The sequence below is a fragment of the Saccostrea cucullata genome, unplaced genomic scaffold, assembly GCF_032062105.1.
Source record: "Saccostrea cucullata isolate Sc308-1 unplaced genomic scaffold, CSIRO_AGI_Scuc_v1 ctg267, whole genome shotgun sequence".
Taxonomy (NCBI): domain Eukaryota; kingdom Metazoa; phylum Mollusca; class Bivalvia; order Ostreida; family Ostreidae; genus Saccostrea; species Saccostrea cuccullata.
The window spans coordinates 295,762-319,000 of record NW_026934971.1 but is presented as its reverse complement, the minus strand read 5'-3'; the positions used below and the strand labels follow the sequence as shown (position 1 = coordinate 319,000).

Genomic DNA, 23,239 nt, shown 5'->3' with positions numbered 1-23,239 from the left:
TTCTCGACTGGCATCCTCCGCAAACACGGGCTGTACAAATAGTACTATTCATAAAATAGGATGTATGTCATGAAAATCTGACAGTGGAAGTCTTGTACAACATGCATGGATAAAGGATCTTGTCTAAATCATCCCCATTCATGTCCGTAAAACTTCCGTGGATATTTGAGAATTTTCAATAGATGATCCGTGTCGTATGCTCTCTGCATGTATTTAGTGAGGGTCTGAGAAAACTTTGAAAGGATCAATGAACTTGAATAAATTATGGAAAAGTTTCTCGTCTCACAGTTCTGGATTTGATCCAAGACATATGCCATTGTTTCATAAAAACGGAAAATGAAATGATCTAGATAACATTTAAATTTGAAATAATACAATGAATAGATTAAAAATATCTCATTTGGGAAATCTATAACCCTGTAAATGTATTACAAGGACAATTTATATGATCTTGTCTTAATTTGGTTATTTCAAAATGCACCAAAATGCAAAATGCAATTGTGTAATCCAGTATAGTGATTATCGTATAAGTAATAGAAGCTTGTTTTTGTTTTTTTTTTTTAAATATATACGTTGTTAAAAATACTCGGACTGTGGAGACTGCTATGCCAACAGCGTCTCGACTGTCTCGTTGTCAAATGACAATTTCCTAACTAAAGTCATTAAAAGTATTTATATATATCCCAAAAATCCATAAACGGAAACTGTAGATTAATTATATATATTTTTTCAATGCATTGAACATCGCTTTGACCAATCAGCTACATATCACCAGAAATGAAATTATAAATTTTGCTTTTCGACTTATTAAATTTTATAATGATGTTAAATTGAAATTCGATCGAATGATTATACATGTATGTTATTATTCTTGGGCTATCATATGAACAGTAATTTAAAATGCATTTTAAAAAGTATAATAGAAATCAATAAATATTTGCGTAAGCTACTTTAGCAATTTCTTTTTAGTGGTCTTTCAGACAAACATTTCGTAAAGCAAAGATTTTGCAATTTGTCTATGCTCAATGTTGCGATGTGAAACGACCCACAATATCCTTATCTGGGCTTTTATTGCGTAAAGAACACGGCATTATTTAGGTCATAGTTAAATATTAAGGATGTATTGACTATTGAAACGCAGTACCTAGTATATTTCAGTATGCATCAGTTTAAAAGTTTGTCGCAGTTCAGAATTATTAAATCATCTAAAGTGTTGGTATATATTATACAATATAGTATACTAGTTTATGTCGTCTTTTTGGTAGGGTTAGATTCCAATTTCTTTCAGTGTCAACATTTTCAATACACTACTATATTGTCCTAAAAAGTGAACACGTGTGTATGTAAGTGGGGTGGGGGCTAAAAAAAAGCGGGGGGTGACTTATCATGACCTTTCTATTCTCAAAAAGAGTTGATATATTTGAATGCAAAACTTTTGATTGCCCATTGTATGTGGTCTCAATCTAATCGCTAGCGAGTATCCGAGCGGATCTAACATCTAATTTTAATTAGATTGATGTGGTCCCACCCTACCCTAAGGGCTATGGTTTGAACTAACTTGAAAATACACATCTGATGTTGCTTTCGTATAAATCTGACCATGACTTGCTGTTCCAGAGAGAAAAAAGAAAGTATTTTGTTATGTATTCCTACAAAATTAAATATACAATGATTAATTAAAAAAAAAGAAACTGCTATGTATTCTTAATGGAAACTCTTATTGCCTATTGTGACTTCACCTGGGATAATGATTTGAACAAAATGTTGGTAAGATTTCACATATTAGATTTACATTGAAAGGTCCCCCCCCCCACTTCTAACCACAGTATAGTGATATAAAGGAAATGTAGTATTGTATGCCAAAAAAATTGAAAATGAAAGGAAGTTGGCCTTGAAAAAAGTTGGCCACTACCAAGTTGGCCACTATGCTCCCTGATCGATAGATCCGGGGCATACATTGTTTTTTATCCTGTCTATTTGTCTGCTTGTTGTCAACTTTAACCTTCGCCATAACTATTGAACTATGAGAGATAGACACTTCATATTTGCAGAGACATATAATAGAGGGATCTATTATATGTCTCTGATATTTGTTATGCATATCCACTAATTAAGCTCTTTCAAATGACACCAAGGTCAATGACTGTGTGACCTTGACTGTGATCTATATGCTAAATATAGCTAGTCAGTTTAGTTATCTCCAATGGTTGGCTCCGTATTATTTATAAGCTTTCCTCACCACTCTTGCAGTGTAAAAAAGAATTCACTGTACACCTTTACAGTTAAGCTGACAACTTTGGTTTTCATATCGTGATTTACATCAATATGTTTTGGTGAGTGTTGTCATGTGAGTGTTTACTTATCTGGATGTTTAACTTACTCAAGTACTTGAATTTTTCATTGAATTTCATGATTATAGCCTTTCGAAATACAATGTTCGATGTATATAGAGATTTCAAGAAATCAAAAATTGCCATCTTGAAGAGGTCATTTGCAATGGTTATAGGGGATTAATGACCTTAAACAGCAACATTAAGGGTTAAAACCATTTCTATGATGTTCCTTTCAGTCATTACTCTTTACTCATGGTTGCTCCATGCTGCATTACCCCACACAGGGTCACAAGGTGTAAAAAAAGTTTATTTTTCCCCTTTAAATACATGTTCTACAAAAAATTCAGGCAAGCACTGTAGCCCTTACGCCTTAGCCTTTCGTTACAGAGGAAAGACAAGGATTTGCTGAAATTTTTATTAGTAATTTATTTACACTTTACATACATTTGATATTATTTACAATATCTTTACAGAAAGTAACACATACATGTACAAATAACTTATTTGCAGCCTTCTTCTATAAATTACCAAAATACAAATATATTAAAGATTAAACAGAGGAAAATATAAAATAAAAAATAATTAAAAAAAACAATGGATTTCTATAAAAAAGAACTGAATCCTCTCTATAGGAAAAATGTGTAGGTGCTGATGCGTAAACATTAAAAAAATTAATTGTCAGAGAGTGCAAAGCAGTTGTTTTAAAATTAAACAGCAACAAAACAAATATCAGGAAAAGTAATATTTTGATTTATAAGTAATGCCAGTTAAATCCAACATATTTTAATGCATCTTCTTCTTTTTTTAAAATAAAAGAATCCTTTAATATCAAGTCTAAAATGTTCTATAGTAATCAAAGTTTACATATTTCATCTTTTTAGGCTTAAAGCACTCCACCTGGATTCACACTTACACAAGACTGTTCTCAATAGAATGTCAAGTCATATAGTTGACAATGGTAATATGTGACAATATGTAGATTTTTCATTAATATCGAACATTTTGGAAAATAGAATCTTATGCATAAGAAATGCATGTAATCATTTTCAATTAAGTGTAAACTTTGGCGATGTGAAAATGTTGACGAAATTGACGAATTTTTCAAAATTAAATTGATAAAGTTTCTACTCATTGAATTTCACATTCTTCAATGTTAAACACCTATAGAACATTCCAAGTTTCCACTCGCTATTTGAATACACTGAGTGTAAGTGGAATTTTTAGCTTTATGCAAATTTAGTAATTTGTTGTTAAAAAATCATGTATTCAATTTTAGTGAGAAGTAATTTTAGTGAATTAAAAAGATAATCATACCCTCTGATGTGGAATAAATTGTTAGTGATATCTGAGTGATCACAATACCCTTGCTAAAAATACTAAAATTGGATCTTCACTAAAATTTCTGCTTATACCCTAGAGGACCATGTACTGAAATCATTGACCTTTCAACCCTTCAATCTTTTACAGTATGTTGAGTACTCTAGTTCAATACCATTTTTTTTGTTAAAAAGTGTCAGAAGTCTGCAATAATATCAAAGTAATAAAGCTGACAATTTGTGATAACCAATCCATTACAACATTGATATTAGTACAAGTATTTATAGACAAACTGTCATGATTGACTACACTGCAGTTAAATCCAAACTGTGAAAGTGAAAATGGGAGTCATACCACACCTACACTGTTCAACCATTCTGAAACATTCAATATTCCCAGGCAAGGAGAAACATTAGATGACCAATCCAGAATTTAATAGTCTTAAAATTTCATAATTATTTAATTTACAAAGATAATTCTTTTCAAATTACAAAGCATCAGAATGACAATGATTCTGGCGTATACAGAGGCAGATGTGAGTAGTGTCAGGGTATACTATGAACACTGCAGATAGTACAATACAATGTACCTTCTCAGTTTTGTTTTTTTCGTAAATATCAATTGCTTCACTTGGACCAGTACCTCCCTTACATTTGATCCCAACTCCCGATCAGAATTTAGTTACATCTTGTTTCTGAGTACCAAAGGATGATAAGAGCTGTAACAAGAAGGAAGAAATAAATCCAGGAGAAATAGAGAAAAGACTAGAAAGATTGCTATCATCTGACTAAAATATTCTCAAAGATTTTTTGTTCAAGCAGAATCAGATCAACAATAAAATAAATTGTAGAATATAATACATAAAATACAAATTGTCATTGATCTGTAATAGGATTCTTGATTGTTTAAAACAGGGGACTTCAAATTTGTTTTGAAATATGCATAAAAATCAAACAAGTGGTTTTGTTTTAAAGCAATAATACTGCACAAAATCAATAAAGCAACAAATGTTGATGACTATAGATATGCACCCTCTGTAAACCATAATATGACACCCTGAAGTGGACCAGATCAAGTTTACAGCTTAATTGCTCTATAAGAGCTAATCTTTTATACAAATAAAATTAATAAATAGAGTATAAAATTTAAAAAAAAATTGCTTTTGAAAAGGATTCCCTTTCAACATAGACCTGATAGTCAAAACAAACACTGAAACACTCAAAACTGTAGATTATTTCTTCATAAAAGTAGTCATTACATCTATTGGGAGAGGGAAGATAATGGTGGAGTTCTTCTCTGCTGCGATGGTGTTGAGGGTCTGTAGATACCGGAGCTGGAGGGCAGCGGGGGATTCCGTGATGACATCAGCAGCTTCCTTCAGAGCCCGCGAGGCCTTCTGTTCTCCCTCAGCTGCGACAATCTGATACATAAAAAAATTGATATGTTAAAGTATAGTGATTTTCAAATAAAGGTGGTTTTCTTACACAAGGAAACACCTTTCTGTATAAAACATGTCTCTGAATTATGTTATTCGAGTAATATCTGCTATTCAAGGTGTCAAATTCTTTGTCCTTATATACATGTTCTATATACGTTTTATTTGACTATTCTATATTGTATAAAGCCTTTACACATTGAGTGGTTTTCTGAATACCTACCTTAGCCCTGGCCTCTCTTCCAGCTTCTGCCTCAGCAGCCATAGCTCTCTGTAACTGGATGGGAAGTCTCACATCCTTACTGTAAAAGGAAGAAAAGTTTCAGTCAATTACTCTTTTGTCTTTGCAACATTTAATTCTATCAATATATATGCCACATAGTGAAATCTGTTTTGTTGTGGATTGAGCTTTGGGCTTTTCTTTTAATGTCTGTTTTCTCTTGAAGAATGAAGGCTGCCCTGACAAACACTCTTATAAATGACAGTACAATCAGGAACTGACTTAACTCTTCATATAAAGATAATTATCATCAAAATCCATTAAGATTTGACTGATCAATCTATGAATGCTACTCACATTTCCACTCTCTCTACTTTGACACCCCAGGGATCAGTTGCTTCATCCAGTTGATGCTGAAAAAAATTGAGCACTGATTCATTCATTTAGGTTTATGGATAGAAAAAAGCACTTGTACTTTTAAACCAAGAAACTTGTAGTCAGTGTGTATGACAGATGCACAGGTGACCATTGTTAATGTCGACATCATATTTGCACAAAAATGAATCCAACCATATGACAGACCTAAACAGTGTGCTAAAATTTTAAAAATTTTCGGCATCTGTGATGAGTACTCAGTAGAAAACTGGCCAAAATTAGTTACAGACAGACAACTACACAGATGGACAGACACACAAGGGTCAACAGTACAACCCCGCTCTCCTTTGGAGTGGGGATACAATGACAAAACAAACGGTTGATGGAAATTTAATATAAAATTTAACAAGTCATTGTTAGGTGGACTAGTCTTGTGCTGTTTTTAGCTGAATAGCACTCCCTGTGTAACAGAAAAATTCTCAGGTCATTTAACTAAAATACTTTTAATACACTGATCTTTGTTAAACCATTTACTATATACACTGATGCAATTACCAAATAATAGTTTTCTGATCTTTTATGAAAAACTTTACTGTCAGTAATTTTTTTTATCAAGCTAAATCTATTTAATCGTGTAAAAATTTACAAATATTTAGATTGGTTTCAATATCCTTCTGGCTTCAGCCTCTAACCACATTAACATATAGTGTATTAACATAACAGGACAGACCTGTTTCCCCGAGGCCTAGTTATTGATTTGTGTGTATTTCACAATGACTAGTATGTCAGTCCCCTCAAAGTGATTTCAGTTATAAATCTATAACAGTGACAAGTCTTCAATATTTACAGAATGGACAAAAAGCAAATATGCTGAATAGAAATAGATTTAGTAAATGTATTTTTTCTCCATTTCAACTGTAAATACGAATCCAAGTGTGGCCTAACACCCAATTCCAGTTCTGGAACAACAGGCTTATTTATAGAACAGTATAATATCTCTGTATTGATTGGTATTGGAAGAGCGTACATTGTTGATATTAAGAGACAAATATCAAATAATTTCATTTTCTATTGATTTATCCTCATTAGTCACTTATCAGGAAATGTAGTTGGGTTACCATGGGAATATGGTATATACGTATATATAAGTTTACTGACCACTTTAATTGACCATTAGGATGCAGTAACTTTAATAATTAATATCAACACTTTTCTCATTATTTAATGCAATGATGATGAACTTTAAAAAAAAAAAAAAAAAAAAAAAAAAAAGCAAAGCGAACATCTAGATTGTAATAATGATAACAGGACTTGAATTTTCCGGATATACACAAAGGGACGCCTACTTTGATTTTAAGGATATGCAACCCAGTTCCTTGTTTAGTCCCTTTTACAAAAATTTCAGCTTAATTTGACAAATAGAATTTTGTATAAAAAAAAGAAATATTTTTTTTTTAAATGTTTCTTTCAATCATTATTATGCATATTTCCAAATCAGTAATCATTATTTTCCTGTTGCAGTAATTTAATATCTTTCACTGAATATGTTTCATTTTTTTGCTCAACAATGTCATTTCTTTGAAATATATATATATAGCTTACTTAGAAATGAAAATGTTCAACCATCTTTCTTTTTTAAGGATAATTTCCCTTTAAAAATTTCACTTAATTTGATCCCTCAATATTATAAGCATGAAGAATCAAATCATTATTTTCCTGTTGCAGTGTTAATATCTTTTACTGAATATGTTTCTTTTTTTCATGTAAAATATATATATAGCATTTGAAATGTGTGTTCAGCCATCTTTCTTTTTTTTATGATAAAACAGTTTATTTACGTAGTTGATCAAATCTCCATTAAATCACATACATGTACCCCCACCTTTTTTTCAAAAATTAGTGAAGTGTGTTATGATGATAAATTAATAGCATAAAATCAATACATGTACTACAAGAGCAGAATATCTATAAAACTAAAAGCGGGATCAGATGCCATGTAGGAGTAAGCATCCCCTATCCATCAGTCATTACTGCTGAGTGTCTTTGTCATGATTACTTTAACAGAGAAAATCTGTAAATTGCTACGGCCTTACAATTTGGTGAAAATAAATATCCTGTTCATTGTTTTTAATATATCAATATATCGATATCTCTATATCATCAGTTCACCACTAGCATTCATTTTGTCAACTGAACCACATGTACAGTGAAGGTCAATACAGCACGAATTTGTATATCCTGATTCACATGTTTCACCAACATGAAATTATTACATGCCATAAATGGTGGGGATTTTCTGTACTTTTGAATTAAAGCATCATTTTCTCATTTAGTTACAAAGTAAAATGAGATTACCTGCATCATGGCTGAAATGGCATCTCTATCTGTCAAAAGTTCTGACATATTTCTGGTTCCAAGGACATTTCTAAGAGTGGTGGCTGCCAGCAGACGTGTAGACTGATAGGCATCAGACACATTTACTGTGGCCATGGTAGCATCAAAGATTCTTATGTAAATCACAGCATCTACAGCCACTGTGACAGAGTCTTTAGTGAGGATCTGAAAAATAAAGTAAATGCAAAATTTATATCTACATATTTACTTGGACAGAAAAAGTATAGTATTCCATGTTTTATTAGCAGGGTTCATTGCAAGTCTCAATTTATTTAACCAAATCAACCAGATACAGGTAAATATCGGTATCTCAAACATGGGATATCTCGAATACCCCACTTATGTCGAAGTCGATCGTCGGTCCCGGCCGTTTTCTCTCAATATATGATTTAAAAAGCACCTGATATCTCGAACATGGTAATCTTGAATACCCCGCTTATGTCGAAGTATATTCAAAGTCCCAAGCCCTTTTTTACCTGGCTTATCTCGAAGTGCAGTGAATTTTTCGGTCTACTGAACACATCTGGCGTCGTGACTTCACACACTCTCGCCAGTGGCTATTAATGAACACCTTCAAACTTGGGGAATCTTAATTAATCCCAAGCTCATGTTGATGTCGGGTATCTGTGACAGGTTAATTGGTTTGACAGCTTGGGTGTTTGGTGTAGTCTACGACCGATAAAACAAACCACTTCACAGCAACTCAGAAATTAAATTACAGATATTGCATTTAATAATATGCTCTGTATAATTAAATTCCTAAATTCATAAAACAAAAATATATTTCACAATAAACTTAAACAGTTAAGTTGCAGTGCATAATGCACAGTGATTGATTACATTCATGTTTATCTGCGTATAAATAGATAACCTTGACCGCCATTTGCATTGTTAGTTTCGTAAACTATGTGTTCCTTAGTTACTGTAGTACTTCGTAATGTTATACATGTAAGCTATTAATATCAAGTACACAGTTTGAATACTGATTATTTTTTTAAAAACATTTTGCACTAAATTTCATCAAATTATGTTTTTAAAAAATTCGTCTTTTTCTTTTCTTACGGAGAAGGTTCTTCAACTATAACGCTAATGATACATCCCATTTGACCACGTAAGCATGGCCTGGAAAATGTAAATTCGCTGAATATGCAATAAGGCATGCATATTAAATTGTTTTACAATTATACACGATAAAGAAAACAACAGCATTGTTTTTCTTAATATTTATTGCGAATATGCCTGAGACTTTACCATAAAGACTGCATGTTTTGTAATACAGGATAGTGTTACGCATGAAGATATACGAAAAAATGGGACATCGTTGATTCGACTTTGGAAGATAACTTCGGATATCTCGAACCCCCCGATATCTCGAAGTCGTGTCTAGGTCCCCTCAACTTCGAGATACTGATATTTCACTGTATATACTACTGGTAAACAGTCACCAAAGGAAAACAAAATACCTGTTCTCTTTCTCAACCACTTTTGAGACAATTCTGATATAAAATTGCACAGAAAAAAGGAATATGAGGATTCTCCTAAACAAATTAACAATAATGTTAAAGGCAATCATTTGAAAATCATTACAGGTATGAAAAATATTGCAATAGGATGCCCAAGTTTTTCACCATGGTGGCATTTCATTCTATAAATAGAGGACACGTCAACAAGCTAACATAATGCTCACAATTGGTTCTGCTGACATCAATGCTTCCAAAAGTGTCCAGTTCAGTTGGACTTTGATTAATTCAAACCATGGTACATGTATGTGGTCCCTCGGTTATAATTTTTTTTTTTAATTAGATTTCTGAGTACCGGTACTTACTTCTTGAGGAGGGACATCATAGGTAAGAGTCCTCATGTCCACCTTCTTAAAGTCATCGATACAGGGTAAGATGAAGAATAAACCTGTTAATGAATATATTAATGTCATTTATCAACCAAAAAATACCAAACTGACAATCTATTCATAACATATAATTATATGTCACCTCTAAACAGTAACTTGTTCATTTTCTTAAAGGTTACTTATTCTTATTAAATGCTTTAATTACAACTAGGTTCAAAAACAAAAGAAGAGTGAAACCAAATTATCAATATAAAAAATTCACTACAAAGAAAACTTCCCAGATTCATACACTATACTTTATTAAAAATGTAAATGGAATGGTTGAATCAATAAATAACATTAGTAGATACAAGCTATACTAACCTGGGCCTTTGGCTCCACCAGGCAAAACTCGCCCAAGCCTGAAGATGACCGCTCTCTCATATTCCTGCACAACCTATAAAGAAGAACTAAAACTGTCAGCATTGATTTTTTGGAAACTTATGTTTTGCCAGTGTTTGAAACTCACTAGTGAAAGCTGTCAGCTATGCCAAAGATTTACTATCACAAATGGCTTCTATAATTTGTTTTAGTAAGCATGTGATTGGGAACAATCTTACAATGCATTACAAACTTGATCAAAAGTCTACTGACTAAAAAAATTGGCCCCTTGGCTAGTAACTCTGTGCTACAGGTATTGATCATGTTGATTTAAGAGAAATTTATCAAAAATGATTTTTTTTAATGATTGGAAATTATAACATCTTCAACCAGGCACCCATACATGCAAGTATGTTGGTTCACTACAAAATTTGTGCATCTCAAGAGGTTAGGCACAAACACAGTTATTTCAAACACTGGTTTCATATGGTACACTCATGACTGTAATATATTTTTAAAAAGTCACTTAATTAATAAATTCTACCAAAGTTTATAGAAAATTTAATTTCCTTGCCTTAATTGTCACACACAGAGAAAATGGGAAGAAGAGTGCTACTAATATGTAGGAAAATCCCATTAAAACATAACCACAGCAACCAATGTCCCCATCCTGCTCATACTGCTGCTGCTGACCTATAAAGAAAGGTGTAATGGTAATGATTCAATTAATCAGTATTATTATGTAAATTAAGCCAATTAACATAACTGGATTTGACATCAGGCATGGCCTATACAAGAACTGAATGGTAATAATCACCATCTTTATAAACTACATCTTTATACAACAGCTCTTCTACAAACCGTTACACTCAGATCCTTCATATGCAATTATTTTTTAAAATGGTCATAAACTGAGTGTAACCCCCCCCCCCCCCCCCCCAACCATTTTCTTACGGTTTCAGCATCACCATAAATAAACAAGTCCTAATAGGACTCTTTTATAATTTCTCTACATTCCTTGATTACTTTTTTAATATTTTAATATTGTTTCATATCTTTAAAATAAATTATAATAATCTCTATATAAGATAGGGAAAATAAGCAAAATTAATATGGTTCAGACTTGTAAAAGTTGGAAGGTTTTTAGTGGCAATTATTAAGAGCCATTCTCTGTAACCACTTAAACTTCGTTGCCACGCATGGTCACCGAATTTGATGAAACTTCACCCATGCTTAGTACTTGACACCAGAAACAAATATCAAACAAAATTTCGTTGCTATGTGTCTCGGTTGCTATGGCAACAGCCGGAAAAGTTTGAAAAATTGAGATTTTCAGCCACTTTAAAGCTTGACTGTAGCTTAATAAAAACTAGAAAGAGCAAACAAACCATTCTCACAAAAACATGACACCTTGATGTCACTTATACTGTATTAAAAGAAACTGTTTAGAATATATCTCTAAGTAAGTGGTAACCAAGGGTACATTTGGAATACATTTGAAATGCTGAAATATGTTGAAAAACACTCCGTATTCACTAATGGTAGGTATTACATGCTCAAACTCAATCAACAACTTACGAAAAACAATGAAAATGGTTGACCTTCAGTATATAAGTATAAGCAATATTATTCTATAAATAACTTTTATGGTTGCCATGGTAACACAGTGTAACCATGCAAAACCAGTAACTAAGATTGGATTAATGCTACTGTCTTGAGAAAAAACATGAAAATTCAAGACTGGCAAATATGCATCCTTAGGACCTTGCAACACCAAAACCATCAGAACCAGAAGTCTCTGTCGAGACTGAAGCTCTACTGGTTTGAACTTATAGCAAAGGAAAAGAAAAGTACTTAAGCAGCTGGGATTTGAAACTTTATGACAGCAATAAATAGAATAATGATCGCTGATAAAGTCTCTTTATGTTCTTAGTGTATTCTACTTGTGTGCCAAGTTATACTGAAATCAGACCAAAACTGCAGGAGGAGTAGCATTTTGAAACAATTTTACAGACATTTCTATTTTTAGTAACCACGGCAACACCGTTCATTAAAATTAAAATTTGATATAAAGAATTATGTATCTTAGTGTAGTCTACTTGTGTGCCAAGTTATATTGAAATCAGACCAAAACTGTAGGAGGAGTAGCATTTTTAAAGAATTTTACAGAAATTTCTAGTTTTAGTAACCACGGCAACACCATTCATCGAAATCAAAAACCGATACACAGAATTATGTATCTTAGTGTAGTCTACTTGTGTGCCAAGTTATACTGAAATCAGACCAAAACTGTAGGAGGAGTAGCATTTTGAAAGAATTTCACAGAAATTTCTATTTTTAGTAACCACGGCAACACCGTTCATCAAAATCAAAAACCGATATACAGAATTATGTATTTTAGTATTCTACTTGTGTGCCAAGTTATACTGAAATCAGACCAAAACTGTAGGAGGAGTAGCATTTTGAAAGAATTTCACAGAAATTTCTATTCTATTTTTAGTTACCACGGCAACACCGTTCATCGAAATCAAAAACCGATATACAGAATTATGTATCTTAGTGTATTCTACTTGTGTGCCAAGTTATACTGAAATCAGACCAAAACTGTAGGAAGAGTAGCATTTTGAAAGAATTTCACAGAAATTTCTATTTTTAGTAACCACGGCAACACCGTTCATCGAAATCAAAAACCGATACACAGAATTATGTATTTTAGTGTATTCTACTTGTGTGCCAAGTTATACTGAAATCAGACCAAAACTGTAGGAGGAGTAGCATTTTGAAAGAATTTCACAGAAATTTCTATTCTATTTTTAGTAACCACGGCAACACCGTTCATCGAAATCAAAAACCGATATACAGAATTATGTATTTTAGTGTATTCTACTTGTGTGCCAAGTTATACTGAAATCAGACCAAAACTGTAGGAGGAGTAGCATTTTGAAAGCATTTCACAGAAATTTCTATTTTTAGTAACCATGGCAACACCGTTCATCGAAATCAAAAACCGATACACAGAATTATGTATCTTAGTATGGTCTACTTGTGTGCCAAGTTATACTGAATTAGACCAAAACTGTAGGAGGAGTAGCATTTTGAAAGAATTTCACAGAAATTTCTATTTTTTAGTAACCACGGCAACACCGTTCATCGAAATCAAAAACCGATATACAGAATTATGTATCTTAATGTATTCTACTTGTGCGCCAAGTTATAAATCAGACCAAAACTGTAGGAGGAGTAGCATTTTGAAAGAATTTCACAGAAATTTCTATTTTTAGTAACCACGGCAACACCGTTTATCGAAATCAAAAACCGATGCACAGAATTATGTATCTTAGTGTAGTCTACTTGTGTGCCAAGTTATATTGAAATCCGATCAAAAGTGTAGGAGGAGTAGCATTTTGAAAGCATTTCAAAGAAATTTCTATTTTTAGTAACCACGGCAACACCGTTCATCGAAATCAAAAACCGATACACAGAATTATGTATCTTAGTGTAGTCTACTTGTGTGCCAAGTTATACTGAAATCAGACCAAAACTGTAGGAGGAGTAGCATTTTGAAAGCATTTCACAGAAATTTCTATTTTTAGTAACCATGGCAACAACATTCATCAAAATCAGAAACCGATGCATAGAATTATGTATCTTAGTATAGTCTACTTGTGTGCCAAGTTATATTGAAATTAGACCAAAACTGTAGGAGGAGTAGCATTTTGAAAAATTGTTTACAGACAGACGGACAGACGGACGGACGCCGGACGCATTACTATCGCATAAGCTCTTCTGGTCTCTGACCAGTAGAGCTAAAAATTGGGTATAATTGCTACTTTGCAGTGTAACCAGGGAAACAAAGTACCAGTGCTTAAAAGTGAATTATTTTTCGCTGCATTAAGAATTAAATTGCCATCTAATCAAGAAACAAATTAAAGGACTCAGCTTGAATAGTACTTATCTGTTAGAACTGAAGTTGAATATCATATATTGATAAAATTTGATGAACAAAACAAAACTGTTGCTATGGTTACCAAGAAGGGAAGATGTTCGATTTTGTGAACTTTATATCAATATTAAACCCTGTGTGCCAACTTCTTGCATCCACTTAGAGATTGGATGATAGTCAAAATTTAAAGTCAAGTTAGCTGTTAATAAATATCAATCATAAAAGTTTTGGGAATCTACATTTAAGGGTACGTATCCAAGGAATGAAAATATTTTTCAGGTTTTTCAGCATATATTTTCTGCTTATTTCCATAGCAACGCTCTATTTAAAGAATCTAATCTGAATTTTTTCAAATGGGAAAACTTGGAGCACACGAACATCTTATAAAATTGATCATTAGTTATGAGGAAATGTGCTTTTTTTAAAAGATAGACTCAGATTAAAACATACATAGTGTTACTTTGAAAGCTCTCTGTGGTTAAAAACCTTGGCAACCATTGCCAACCAAAATGAAATATCATATTTTGTTCTTGGTATATGTTTCAAGGCTCTTTTTTCTATTATTTGGTCACATTTCATCCTATAATTGCTTTTTATTTTTACGTGTATGACTTTATAAAGTTCAATGAATATTTTCTTTTTACTTTTGAATAATTTGTTACCATAGTAACGTATATAATAGTTGATTTACCAAACATGTTTATCATGCACTTGAGACATCTGACCTTCAACTTTTGGAAAGTCATTGCCAATTGTTCGCTTTGCCGCAATTGTTAACTATGGGGCTCTAAACATGTTAAATAATGCCATTTTTCGAACTTTAAGACATGTTGCCACGGTAACTATAAAACATAGCAACCAATTTTTGCCCTATTTCAGTTTAGGGTATCAATGACTTTTATCATAGAGAGTTTGGAGAAATTCTGAGACTATGCGTGCCAGAGCTCCTATATAAAATTTCAAATCATTACAGAGAATGGCTCTTAAAAATATACATGCCAACTTGACCCCCCCCCCTCTTCTTCCAATATCTCTCAAATACAAACAAAAATTGCTAATTTTATACATATTTAAGCTTTAATCTTGAAAGTCCTCAAGATGCTGTTGACCTTCCCAGTTAATACACAGTTTAGTCAAGTGTATGTTAAATTTTATCAAAGTCAAACAAACAACTGATGGTACTAAATCATACTAATTATTTGTGTTCACATGTCAATTTGGTTTCATTACAAATTTTTATCCAAAATAATTCACAACTTTCACCAGAAGAGTGTTTACAATGCCATGGTCAAATTGTTCAAGCAACAAAAAATCACCCTTTAAATACGTGTACTTTTAATTGCATTAGACCAGAGATTTCATGCTTATATTTTATAAAGATCTCGGGTGAACTTTTCAAAGGTGAAATCAGTTCCTACCATTTTTAAACTGGGTCCGGGGTCCGTAGAATTGGGAAAATTGACGCGAAAACTGTTCAAATTGGGAAAATTTTAAAAAAGGACCAATTTCGTTATTTCCCCAAATCAATGAAAACGAAGTTACCAAAAAGTGTCTGTGTTACAATAGAGTAAACAACTGTAGACAGATATAAAGAGTCGCACATTATTCAGCTGTTGTTGGATGATAAAAAAAAAAATGCCAAAAAAAAATTGCTATATATTTTGACTTATCAATATATAAAAAAAATATTTAATGGCCATAATATTTTTTAATTGGATAATGAAAAATTCCAGAAAAAAATATTTAGTTTTATGGATTCATGACTGAAGTAAGGAAAAAAGTTTAAGTGATTAATTGGATAAATATGATTTTCAGAATTTTTTTGTCAATATATATTCCATTTGTGACTAAGAATAAGTGAACATAATTTTTTTTTTTGTATATTTAAAAAAAAAATGCAGGAAAACACTGTTTAGTTTTACTTTACATTCATGACTGGAGTAAAAGATTTATAAATTAAAAAAAAAAAATTTTGAAATAAAATTTTGGAAATTATTTGTTATCTATATTGATTTTACTTTGTAGTTACATTAATTATAACAAATAAATGAAAATATATCTTTGAATAGGCCCATGTTGGAAGATAGAAAAGTAGGATGACAGGTTTTTTGCGTTTAGGCAAATTAGTCAAACCCTTTCTATTTTTAGATCATGCAAGGAAGTGCACAGTAACTTTTGTGTATAAAGATCACTGACAACTTTCATGATAGGTGTAATCCTTTTATGATCATTATAGGATTTAGGTGACTTGAATGAAACAAGTGATGTAAATTGTAATAATAGCTAGTCACTAAACATCTTAGGTGATTTAACAAATGTGTTGCATCACTTAAAATAGCTCGATGATACGATCACACGTTGACACTTGTGGAGATTTTCAGACGTTTTGCAGGGAAACAAAATTAATATCTTACTTCTTTCTGAACTCTCTTAAATTTTTGTCAAGGATACGAAATTGGGAAAAAAAGATTCAGAATTGGGAAAATATGGCTGATTTTTTGATTGGGAATGGGTCCGGTAAACGGACCCAAAAACAAGCCAGGAAAACCCCTGTGAAATAGATATTTTCTTCAGTTGTATCAAAATAATTTTGGTGCAAAATTATCTTCCTCTTCATTTCCCCATAATGAAATATTCAAATTAAGTCAAATAAATGTTATCATTTGGTTATGGCTCTGTGTCCTATATCGATACCGGTAGTTTACTCGGTCACTTATTTATATATTAATGCAGTCAACAGTCTAGTCGAACCCTCAAACGAGGGTATACCCTCAAACGAGGGTTTTCCTTCCCTAAACGGTAACTGGAAAAACCCGAAACCCCCCGATTTTTGGAGAATACCCATACAGGAGGGGTGAAACCCCAATAAAGTGGTGGAAACCCCATAAAATTGAATGTAATGGGGTACTATAAGGCCTAAGGTGATGTTTAATTGAATGATATTGACATACGTAAATTTTTATAGCCAATTTTACCTCAGAATCGACGGGTTTCTTCTTTTCTTGATATACTGCACACCACGCCCGATCTAAATTCGCGATCGCTGAAGTCGTTTCGAGTAATCCATGGAAATAATTACTGTAACCTTGATCAATATGAATATTATATTATGTATGAATATCATTTTTTTAAAATTATTTGTAAGGAAACCTTTAGAATATAAAAGAAGTATGAAATATTTATCATGTTGAAAGACATTACAGTGCAATGTTTAATTGAATTTTTTTTAAAGAGTTTAACTAGTCCATTAACCAAGAAATAAAGTCATTTTTATAAATTCCAATCATTTATAATATGTAATTAAATTAAATTAATTAATGACTGAATCTGTTAATGTAATTATCATAATGAAAGACATTACAGTGAAATTTTTAATTGAATGTTGTTTTTTTTTATGAATTTAACTAGCCCATTAATCAAGGAATAAAGTAATTTTTCTCAATTCCAATCATTTATAACATGTAATCAAATTAAATTAACTAATGAATGAATGAATTTGTTTAATTTATTTAATTTTTAATTAAGGTGTTTGTTTTGAAATGTTAAACATTATTATCTTTCAGTTACTAATTTTTTGTTTTAATGTTTTTGACTCTGTTTTTTTTTTGGGGGGGGGGAGGTTTTTTTTTTTTTTTTTTTTTTTTTGTTTTTTTTTGTTTTTTATGCAGGTAATATAAAAAAATATACTCATTGATATGAGAAAGCAACATGTATCCATTACAATGAAATTATTAGAATCCAGGTCTATGAAATAAAAAAGTCTGATAAAAAATAATAAAAATGTGCATGTTGCATATGTGAATCCTTGTACAGTTGGCATTGTAACATTATTGTGAGAATATTATTCACACCTCAGCTAGCTCTGTTGTTTTGTACTGGGATAGACAGGCACCCCTGTGTGTGTACATGCACTATATACACAGCTGTTGACACTTGGTCAACTTGATAATAAACACCTTTTGTTTAAACACCTGTATTCCCAGCTAGTCTGACCAACCCCCCTCTGGCAGGGCATGTGTATATACACTGAACCTTTACTATTCTCAATTGTACAGTTATGCTTTACAGAATTTCATTTTAAAGGACGTTAGCACACACATAAGGAAAATATGAATTTTGATAATTTTGATAATTCATGACAAATTGATAAATAAAGACCTTTCAAATTAGTAATACCTGAAAATATTCATAGTTTCCTTATGTTCCCAGCTCTAGCCCACGTGAAGGCCTCCTTAATTGTAGAGCCATGATTAGAATTTCGAAACAGAAAAATATTAAAGCCAAAGGACCGAAAGAGGACCAAAAGATAAAAAGAAAATAAAAAAAACTTTTATTAAAAAGTCTTTTTACTTAAAACTTAAAGATACTGTATCATTATTCCTAGTCAATCTTTTGTTCAAATATAAAAATATTACAACCAAATGAAAGTAATATACATAAAATAAAATAACATTATAAAAATTTTAGAGAAAGGAATTTATAATTTTATTAGCAACATTTAAAAAAACAATTATATTCCTAACCTAACGTAACCCAACCTAACAAAACACCAAGCAGTATTCACTGGTCAGCACCCGTCTGGCGGGGGAGGAATACTGCCTGATACCAACCCTACTCTAAGTTCTAACCTTAATAAATAATTGAGCAAAGGATAGCTGATATTTAAAGACATGCATGTCACAAAGATTAAAAGTTTTGTAAACACCTAAAATTGTCTGTCCACTGCAACATAAAGTTTTAATGTCAGTAATTTCATCTTCTGTATATAGGATTAAACAGGGTGCTTTCCCCTGATCTCTAATGACTGCATGACTCCCTCAACTATTCCCCATATTACAAGGCACCCTGTACCCATCCAAGGTCCTGCATCAGCTCCGTCAAATCCAGCACCAATCCCGACAGCAGCTTCATCAATTCTTCCACCTGTACCCGTACCAAGTCCTTCAGCAGCTCCCTTAATTACTCCTACTTTTTCTGAGCTTCCTCTGTAGTAATTCCTACAACTCCTCGGGCACCTGTTCCATCTATTACTTATTCAGAACGAATTGCGGTAATTGGTCAAAATCATGTGTTAGAATTAGAGAATAGTGTAGCAAATGGTTGTGTGAATTTTACGTTGCTAAATAATTATATTGAATTCAATTTTTTAGTGACAAAGATACTAGTTACAACAAAAAGCTTTATTTATAGTCAATCTTTCACGGAAGAGCAGTTGAATTTTGTCCAACAAAAGTGTTTTTGCAAGTAGGAGAAAAAGACATAAATTCATCTTCTGTGTCAGAAATAGTGTTAATAAATCCAAAACATTCTTGAAAAACTGTTAAGAAAAGATTCGGTTTAAAAAATATTCATTGGAAGTCTGTTTAGGCAAATGATTTAATTGTGGAACCATGAATCCAGGAAAGTACAATAATTTATTCTACGGTTTTTGACATAAATAAAGCACTACAAAGAATTCTCAGAATATTTGAATAAAAACATTTGGCATGAGAATGGGAATAGTTTGAACAGAGAGGCAATGGAAATTTTTAGTCGACAGATTCAACTGGCGATGAAATGTAAAATTACATAAAATACCTATGCTTGGAGATGATCAAATATTTTCAGTTCACTTTCAACCAGTCCAGACTAAGATTTTTTCATAGTTAAAATTCAATCAAAACTTCTGTTATTTTATTCTGTGGTGTATTTTTTTTTTACTTTTCTTTTTTTTCTTTATTTCATATTTGTTTTAATATAAGGACAATTCAAAATGTAAACAACTGAAAAATTTAAGCATCTGAATTTTTTTTCTAAGAAAAGAACAGAAAAAGGTTACTTTGAAATAAAGTATCTATATATTTGAAAATTGATATATTCTTTTAATTTACTATTTCTTTCCAGGATTCAGTATTTTCATATTTTGACAATGATTTATTTTTTGTTCTCTTTGTATTTTACATATAAGTAATTATTATTTTTATTCTAAATTATAATTGTTGCTTTAAATTCAGAATTTGTCTAAAATCTCAAAAATAAGTTCAGTATTTTCATATTTTGAAATTTATCTAGTTTTTTGCTCTCTTTTTAACATAAAAGTAATTATTAATTAATTACCATTACTATATTTTTTTTTTAATTATTATTGTTCCTTTGAAACTTTTGGATATTTTTATATCTCTAAATTCAGAATTTCTCTAAAATCATCTTAAATTATGGCTCTACAAAAAGGAGGCCTCCACATGGCTAGAGCTGGTTACATTGAGATAATATGAATAATTAGTACAAAAATTCATATTTCATTAATGGCTAACGTCCTTACATTTTTTGTTAAATACTTATTACATAATTAATATTTTACTATTATCATTGTAAAACAAATATAATTGTGGAAATTATTATGAATTATTTTATTATTATCTATACAAGTATATTGACAAACAGCTCGCTTCGAATTTAGATCGGGCGTGGTGTACGGTAAACTCGTAATGGCGCCCGATTTCCGTCGATTCTGAGGTAAAATTGGCTATAAAAATATACGGATGTCAATATCATTCAATTAAACATCACCTTAGGCCTTATTGTACCCCATTACGTTCAATTTTATGGGGTTTCCACCACTTTATTGGGGTTTCACCCCTCCTGTATGTGTATTCTCCAAAAATCGGGGGGTTTCGGGTTTTTCCAGTCACCCTTCCCTAAATGCAACGCTCGAAAACGGAAGAACGATAACTCTTCTTTTTTAAAAAATAAATATATTTTTTAAAAAATCATAAACATACAAAAATGAATTGTCTACACCTCTGTTTTCAATTTTAAAAAAATAATAAAAATGTTTTCATCTTTATTTACGTCATTTGTGAAACACAAAAGTTTGTTTACAGGACAGAGGAAATTCGCACATGATCAAAGAAAGTGTCGAAAAATAATAAATAACATGCTAATTACACAAGATTTTTAATACCGGGGAAGGGAATTTTATGTAGTTCAACTTTAAACAAGCAATTGTTTGTTTATTCATCCGTTTTATTAAATTATGAATAAAAAATCTAGTTGTATCAAGCATGGAGGTCAAGGCACAAAATACGCTAACTTTGGGGGAGAAAAAGTCTCGATTTTTACAATAAACATATACTTTTTCGCAATACAATCTCTTTAAACATCTTTAATCTATCAAATTTGAGTACATACAGAGCTACGAAATAATCCATCACTTTGCACGAGCATATATTGTGGACCACACGTTTTTCCGTGAAAACAGCACTTTTTGAGTTTCTGCGCATGCGCCGTACCCCCGTTTGAGGGTACGGATATCCAACATCCGTTTACCCCCGTTTGACGGTTCGACTAGACTGGTCAAAGTATGCAAGTTATTTAAGTGGTAGGGCGTGGCCCCTTACCAATCATCACATAACGACAATGACAATAATACCAGTACCCCGTCTCTCTCTGGCTTCAGGCTCTTTCACGGGTTGCTAAGTTTATGAACTGAACTTTTCAGCCATTTGCGACGGTCTATCAACAAACTGCATGGAAGAGGCCTAATGTGTACATGGTCGTTACGGACGATTTTATGCATGTAAACACGTTGAAATTAAGACATTCTAATTGAAAAAAAAGTCAAATTATTTATCAATTACAGTGTTTGTTAAGAGACAAGGCTTAGCTGTGATAATAACTTACCGCTTTGCATTTTGACGTGCAGCTTCTGTAATTCGCAATTTCAATATACCCTGTATAACTTGTGACGTCACAAAAGGTGCTAGTCACGAGGTCGATAATTGGAGCTTTCGCAATGTTTTGATTTTCCAAGTATTTCACTATACTAAGTATGATATATTGTTATTAATATATACTCATTAAAATGTCGAAATCGCGATCGTGCGAATATTAAAGCTAATAAACATGATTAATTATCAAACTATGATTTAGGTCATGTTTTGTTTTAGAATGACAGATCTAGAATGTATCATACAGACCCTACCTATTTGATAAATACCAGATACAAAAACGAATTAAATCAGCAAATATTTTTCTAGCAAGGTAAATAAGAGAAATAAAAACTCGATTTTCATAGTTACACACCTGTCACACGTTTTGCACGGTGTCATAATGAATGACTAGTCTTATTTTGCATTAACTATAGTTCTAAATCGTTTCGACACTGTTTAAAAGATAGGCCTACGCTCTGTCATCTTCATTACACCCATCAGACATGGTTTCATTTTCATCAATCATAAAAAATAAATCTATTACTGTTTTACATTAATTTACAGAACAATACACTTGTCGTATATATCCCGATAACGACGAATCATTGTACCGAAACCATAAGAGCACATATGCATTACACATACTCAAACACAACAAAAATATGTACCTTTTCCAGCAGTGTTAGAGACGAGCTCCAGGTCCTGTCTATCTGATTCGGCCATCATGGCTTACTATTTGTATACCAACTAACAGTGCAGCGCACAAAACACCAAGCAGTAATGCCCGACGCAGTGTGCCAATGAATTACATTATAATTACCTCCTCCTTCCTGCGGGTGAACTTTTCCCGTGCTGCCGTTATACATGGCTCTGCTCCGAGATTCGTAGAAAAAATATTTGTTTGTCTATAATTTAAGAGATTTCCATTATATTTATAAACTTATATATTTAAATACTCCAACTATTTAATATTCACGCTGTGCATTTCATACTGATTACGGATCACCCCGATTAACAAATGCACCCTTTCATAAAGGTATTATACCGATTGGTAAATAATGTAAACACGTGTTACCAGGTGAGGATCTAATGATCGCAGTTCGGTGGATCAAAAAGAATAAAGGTATAATTAAGATTTGAATATGGACCCTAATTGTAGAGAGAGAGAGAGAGAGAGAGAGAGAGAGAGAGAGAGAGATCATAAATGGATTTAATCATAAGCAATCTAATTTAAATCAAAGCTAGATAATTCCTTAACATTTCAAACTGCAAATTACAAAAATAAATGCAACTCCAGACTCTGAGCAATTGTTTGCACATTT

General features: G+C 32.1%; 1 protein-coding gene across 3 annotated transcripts; it reads right to left on the bottom strand.

Moving 5' to 3' along the window:
• Positions 1–2,734: 2,734 nt before the first annotated feature.
• Positions 2,735–22,902, bottom strand: LOC134241624 (band 7 protein AGAP004871-like). 3 transcript variants are annotated; one of them, XM_062723648.1, is made up of 9 exons: positions 22,738–22,902; positions 10,858–10,976; positions 10,287–10,359; positions 9,900–9,982; positions 8,036–8,239; positions 5,663–5,718; positions 5,309–5,387; positions 4,909–5,070; positions 2,735–4,368 (listed from the first exon to the last, which is right to left on the bottom strand). In XM_062723648.1, the coding sequence occupies exons 1-9, from the start codon at positions 22,781–22,783 to the stop codon at positions 4,321–4,323; spliced, it is 870 nt and encodes a 289-aa protein (XP_062579632.1). In that variant the 5' UTR covers positions 22,784–22,902; the 3' UTR covers positions 2,735–4,320. The 3 variants fall into 3 exon arrangements, with proteins under 3 accessions (XP_062579632.1, XP_062579631.1, XP_062579633.1); XM_062723647.1 differs by lacking the exon at positions 22,738–22,902 and adding an exon at positions 22,586–22,720; XM_062723649.1 differs by lacking the exon at positions 22,738–22,902 and adding an exon at positions 21,889–22,012.
• Positions 22,903–23,239: the final 337 nt, after the last annotated feature.

What these genes read in the sequence shown, in the direction of transcription:
- LOC134241624 (XM_062723647.1), bottom strand. Translation starts at nt 22,643, where the DNA reads ATGATGGCCGAATCAGATAGACAGGACCTGGAGCTCGTCTCTAACACT. An exon ending in TGGTGGAGCCAAAGGCCCAG is followed by an intron (nt 9,983 to 10,286) that starts GTTAGTATAGCT and finishes ATTCATTAACAG; the next exon opens with GTTTATTCTTCATCTTACCC. An exon ending in AAAGTAGAGAGAGTGGAAAT is followed by an intron (nt 5,388 to 5,662) that starts GTGAGTAGCATT and finishes TTCCTTTTACAG; the next exon opens with TAAGGATGTGAGACTTCCCA.